Source organism: Drosophila arizonae, chromosome 5 (assembly GCF_054131065.1).
Source record: "Drosophila arizonae isolate 15081-1271.41 chromosome 5, UAZ_ARI_1.0, whole genome shotgun sequence".
NCBI lineage: Eukaryota > Metazoa > Arthropoda > Insecta > Diptera > Drosophilidae > Drosophila > Drosophila arizonae.
The window spans coordinates 14075001-14081296 of record NC_142925.1 but is presented as its reverse complement, the minus strand read 5'-3'; the positions used below and the strand labels follow the sequence as shown (position 1 = coordinate 14081296).

The following is a 6296-nucleotide window of genomic DNA, read 5'->3' as shown; positions in this document are numbered from 1 at the left end:
TCGTCAGTTAGAAGTTTTAGTTCGGTTTTAGCTCTCATTCTGTGTGGACGCCTCGAATACAGTAAACGCGGCCCGTCGTCATCAAGTGCGTCGCACGCACACACACATACTCTGACGCAGTCGGGTACTGGCAACTCACACACACACACTCAATCGCTCGCTCGCCCAAAACATACGCACACACACACATGTACACATGGTGGTCCATTCGGCAGCAGCAGCCGCCGCGGTAACAGCGCCAAAATTATCGAGTCTGCGCCAAAAGTGAATTCAATTGTTAATCTTAAAGCTGAAGCTGGGATATATTAAGCGAATGTATCAGCGAATGTACCCAAACACCAAGTGCAAGAAGTGACCAAAAAATTTGTAGGGCACACGTTTCTGCTCCTCCTTAGCGCCGCGGCGCCTCCTCTCGGCTTGATTCGTTTGTCCTCGTCAACAATTTCGCTGTTGTGTTTTGTCGCGCGGCTTTCGTTAGTTGCGTGTCGCGTGTATTGCCGTCTCTCTCCTCGCACTCCGCACTCCTCGGTATCTAGTACCCAGCATCTCTCTGCTCTCTCCTCGCTCCGCGCCTTTCTTTCGCCCTCTGTCACCGTCACGTAACGGTAGGTCCCGTTGCCCGCAAACATGGCCGCACTCGATCGCGGCTTAGCCTAAGCTGTTGTTGTTGCCCAGCAATAAATTGTATAGGGTATTTCATTGATCGAATTGCCATTATAACAATAACAATAACAACAACATCTGTAGCTGGAGCAACTAACAACAAATGCGGCGCTGCAGCAGCAGCGACAACTGCAACTGCTGCTTGTTATAGCATTCAGCTTCTGTAGCGTTACGAATAGAGCGAGCAGCAATTTCCCCAACAGCAGCAGCAACAACAACTACAGCATTAGCAGCAACAACAACTGTAATAACTACAGCTAAGATCGAGAGGAAGCAGCAAAATGGCATTGAGCGCACATGAAAAAGAAGCAGCAGCAGTAGCAAAAGCAACTCAAATGCAACAACAGCAACAACAGACAAGAAAACGCAGACGAAGCAAATGCAGCAGCAGCAGCAACAAGAGCAGCAACAATTGCTGTTGCCGACAACAACGGAAGCAGCATAAACAACAACAACAACAACATAATTCACATTGGATTAAACAACTTCAACTGCTTTGCATTGGTAAGTCTCTTAGTTTGACATATCACAGAGTAGGTAGAGTAGGCGTGGCAGCCCCTTCAGCAGCTGTTGCAGCTGCTGTCCCTGCTCTTTCTACTGCACTATTTAATGCTCTACCCAAAACCCAATACCCTGACCCTAAGCCCAGCTCATTAGGCCAAAGCACAAGGCATTTCATTTGACTTTTGCGGCTGCCAAACGAATTGCAGCAGGAGATCTCAGTGAGATGCACTTGCAGAAATTTATGGCCGAGTTTTCAATGGGAATCGAAATTTTCGTTAATTTCTAAATATTCAAATATATATAGGTTAAAATGGGAGGCATTGTGAAAAGACATTTAAGACCCTATATGAAATAGCTTTGGCAAATAAATATGGATATTCCCAAAATAAGTGCATATGATAATAAATAATTGATAAATTATAGATAAATATGGAAATAATTCTATTCAGATAATAAATAAACGTATATTTATGAATAAATATTAATTATATATAAAAATATGAAAATAAATAGAAATAAATATTATTATATTATATAACTAAATAAAAATATACTTATATACTAAAAAAAAAAAAAAATAAAATAAAAAAATAAATGAAAAACTATGAAAATAAATATATACAACAAATAAAAACATATTAAATATTAAAAATTAAATGAAATAAAATAAAACTAATCTAATACAAAAATATACTTAAATTAAAAATTAAAAAAATATTTTTTTTTTTTAATCTTAAAACATTATATATGTTTATCTTAAAATAAATATTGAAAGGAATTTAAAAAACATGCAAATTGGGCTAACATAAATATAAATTAATTATATAAATAATTAAATCTATAAATCACAATTATAAATATTATAAAATATAAATCCGAATATATAAAAAATTTAAGTAGTATAAATAAATAAATCAAAACAATACATAAACAAAATTAGCTGAAAAATCAACATTTTAGACGAACATCTCAAATCTGTCTGCTATTTTAATAAATTTATAGATGTGCCCAAAAGCTTCAGGTTCTTTAAGAAACGGTCTACCTTTTCATTTTTTTCTTCATGTGTATCTATGTGAGACAGTGTCCCTCTGTCCGTTTGTATGTTTTGGACTTTGCGGTTGGCCTAACTTCCTTTTAATATGCGTTGCGGTCAGTGCCAAAAGCCCTGATGATGGTGTTGAAGGTGTCCTCGCATGTCTGCCGCAGGTTTATGAGCCGAGGTGGGAGCAGCTGCCGTTCCCAGCATCTAGGGACACTGCAGAGGAAGCGTTGCCTTAAACCGCAAAAACTCTTTTCGCTCATGTTGCTCCGTAATTTGTTTAACCCAAAAATGCAGAAGACGAAGCAGAGGAAGAAGGGGAAGAAGGGAGCGTATATGCTCGTATATCTTTAAAGAAGCCTAATCGAAGCGTTGCCTAATTAATAATTAATAATGCAAGCCGGATGACGCAAACATTTCACATCCGGCTATGGGAGGGGGGATGGGGGCAAATTGGGCGTGCATAAGGCAGGGGTGTGGCCATGGCCAAGTGCAAGTGCACTCCAAGCTGGCGCTTATCGCACTTCCGCCCATCGAATTCCCAAATGAAATTCAGCAACTCATCGTCTCTGCGTCGGAACTTGGCCTCCGCTGCTTATGGGCTCCCATTTTTGAGTAGCCCCAAAAAACGAAAAACCAAAATAAAGCAAAAACAATAACAATCAAAAATATTATACAGAGAATATGTTCAAACGCCCACAGTTCTTGGCTTAACTAGCATTTTTTTTTTTCTGTTTCGGTTTTTGTGGGCGTTTGTGCGGGGTTTCCTCTTTCAGTTTAAGTTGTTGTTATTGTTGCTTGCTTGGTTGTTTGTTGTTATTGCTTCTTGTTGACGAAATCACATAGGCAATCAGCAGAGCCGGCGGCAACGCTTTACAGGTTGCCAACACAATGGAATAATTTAATGTTATCTTCAGACAAAAATCAACTGCAAACTAAAAGAGCTGACATTTCTGCCATGTGGTAAATAATGTATGAATACAGAAGTTTTCGTAAAAGTTTGTCTCTTATCTAGGTAGATCTAAGAACTGTTTACACAATTAAAGCAGCTGTTAGCTTAACACCTGTTAAGCATATGTAATGCTTTCATAAGCCATAAATCTTAAAACTTATATAGGTAAATTTTTTATGAAGATGGAAATTTGCATAAACTGAGCATTTGCTTTCTCTTAATAAAAATCTAATATTATAGAGATATGCGAATAACATCTTAACTGCTCTTAATTAACAGCTGTTAAGCAGCTGTAGTATTACAACTGAATTGAATCGGCTATATACTCTATAGTATGTCTTTAATGCGTTAAGTTGAGCTGGAATTTCGATCTTACTTCTATCCAAAATGTATCGAACATGTATTACGAATTCATCCCATTGTATATATTATTCATGATGTTACCATATGTGTGACTGTTGGAATCAATGCCTCCCCTCCTCTCTCTCTCTCTCTCTTTCACTCTCATTATCGTGGGGCAGCAGTTGCGTGACAGGGTAACGCCTACAAATATAAAAGATGCGTCGATAAAGCTCATATACGTATTTATACAGATATATACATAAATAAAGACATATACATACATATGTGTACATGTGTATCTACACACATGTGAAAAGTCAAGCATGATTCAAGCTAATTCCTGCTGTTTCGGCCCAATTAGCCAAATAAAGTAGAATAAGGAAAAAAAGAAAAAAAAAAAAAAGAATGGCCGCGCACCTGGCAACAGTGGCCAGAGGCCATAGCCGAATGCCACCCAAGGGGCGAGGGGTGGAGTGGGGTAGCGACCGCAAAAACCAAAACATAGCGGCAGGAGTCGACAGCCCGGAGCAGTAGTAGATGAAGATGAAGATGGAGTCGAATGTGGAGTCAAAGCATGGAAAACCAAAATAAAAGCATTTATTTGTCAGCACAAAATAATCAAGGATCATAATATGTCAACAAAGAGGCAGGACATGCGGGCCAACGGAAAACAAGCGCAAGGACACACACACACACACACACACACGCATACACAGTGAAGAAGAAGAAGAAGAAGCAGAAGAAAAATATGTGAGAGTCCTTTTTTCGTGGCTGAAGCGTTGAAATGTGTGCCACAAGAGTCAAAACGGCGAAAGTGTATAGCAAACATGTCGTAATAGATAGCTGAAGAGCGACAAGAGATAGAGAGAGATAGAGGATAGAGGAAGATACAGACGAGCGGACAGCAGCCTCAGCTGTGGGCGTGCCAGCAGCAGGTGGAGCAGCCAGCCAAGAGCTGCGTTTGTCTCTGACAGCTTGGTTAATGTACTGAAGTGCATTGACAATAGATGCCACTGCTTGACCAAAGCTCTAGCGAAAGAATGAGGATTGAGAGACAGCGAGAGTCAGAGAGAGAGAGAGAGAGAGAGAATGAGAATTGCAGGTAGCGCGAGCGAGATGCATGCAGGAAACAATTCTGCGTTTTCCATTCATTCCACAGGTCAAAGGGCAAGTGCTAAGCACACATACACACACACACACACGCACACACACACGGCCAGAGAGCAATTGTAAGAGAGTGGAGCAGGAATATAAAAGGATGCAGGGAGAAGGAACAGTAGTTGAAAAGTCCTTGCAAAGCGCATATCTTCAGTGGATAATCTCAGCTACAGTAAAGAGTCTGCGTGCAGAACTCGAATAGGAATGAGAATGCCAAAAATTTGTTTATAGAGTTGGAGTATTTGATATTTGCTTCAGATTTAAATGCTGTTGATCTTAGCTTGAGCAGTTAGAGTCTGACATGTTTAGTATTTATTTAAAGTTTAAGCTGAGTAGAACTTGAGTATAGTTAGCATTTGCTGCGAGAGTTCATAAAGCTTTCTGATGACTGACAGCAATAAAACAGGAAACAAATAATTGATATATGCTTAAAATCTAAATAAAGTCGATCTAAAGTTGGGAATTGTATACATAAATCTGATATTTTGATTTTATAACTTGGGTTAACATAGCTATTGTTTAACCTGCAAGAGCCCTATAACTTCTCTTAAGTTTTTAGGAACTTCATAGTCTCTAATCTATACTATATAGACTATTTATAAGAAATTCTAGCTGTCATAATGACAGAGATCAGTTAAATATAAAGAAATAAATTAATAATTGAGCATTTTCTAGCTTATCTTAAGTTAGTAAAAACTTCACTTAATAATGGCAGAGATCAATCAAATAAAAGGAATTTCTGAAATTAAGAATCAGTTTATAACTCACCTAATAAGAATCTGAAGTCGGAAGAGTTTCATATGTGAGATAGACTACAGCTTAAATAATATAATATAATATATATAAATGATATATGTATATAAAGTCGGAAGAGCTTCATATGTGAGTTAGACTATAGGTATAATAATATAATATATTACATATAACTGATATATAAAGCGAAAAAATCTTCTCAGTTATATTATATCTCGACGTTTGGAGTAGTAGAAGGTACTATATAACCCCATACCGAAATCTTTTATAATTTTCTAAAAATTTTTTGTAATGCCAAGATAATGTTGATATTATGCAACCCAGAAAAACTGACATGATTAGGCTGAGTCTGACTCAGCAGTATATAGAACAGTCTGACTCTTAGACTCAGACTCAGACTCAGACAATTTTCGTACTGCATTGTTCATTATATGGAGCTAACACTGTCTGGCTGTCTGTCTGTCTGTTTATCTAGAGCCAGAATCGCGTTAGCCATTGAGCAGTTGGCTTCTCATGGTCTGCATTTGACTTTGTTTGTTCTCCTGCTGCAAAGTTAATTGCGCTCCACTCTCCAGCTGTCAATTGCCAAGTTGGAGAAGGCGAAGCTCGTTTAGCTGCTGCTGCTGCTGCTGCTGTCGGTCGATCCGTGTGGGCAGTTGCCATATATACTATAGACTATATATACATTTATGTATATATATTTCTGGCATATTATATTTTTGGACTACTGCAGCTTAAGGCCAACCAGTTTGTCAGCTCTGATTGTCTGAGCCATGGCTAAACGCCCACGCGCGCTTCTCTCGCACAGGTGACACCAAAGCTGAGCTCAGCCAGAGCTCAGCACAGTGTGTGTGTGTGTTGGCGTCTCATCGTGTTTACGTAATG

At 38.7% G+C, this 6296-nt stretch overlaps 1 protein-coding gene across 3 annotated transcripts in view; it reads left to right on the top strand.

Moving 5' to 3' along the window:
* The window catches only part of sns (nephrin adhesion molecule sticks and stones), an 85330-nt gene continuing 79034 nt past the window's right edge, over positions 1–6296 (top strand). For all 3 annotated transcript variants that reach the window (XM_089471320.1, XM_089471319.1, XM_018011484.2), the window contains exon 1: positions 1–1167. In XM_089471320.1, the coding sequence (XP_089327446.1) occupies positions 945–1167 (223 nt within the window). In that variant the 5' untranslated portion in view covers positions 1–944. The remainder of the gene's footprint in view (positions 1168–6296) is intronic.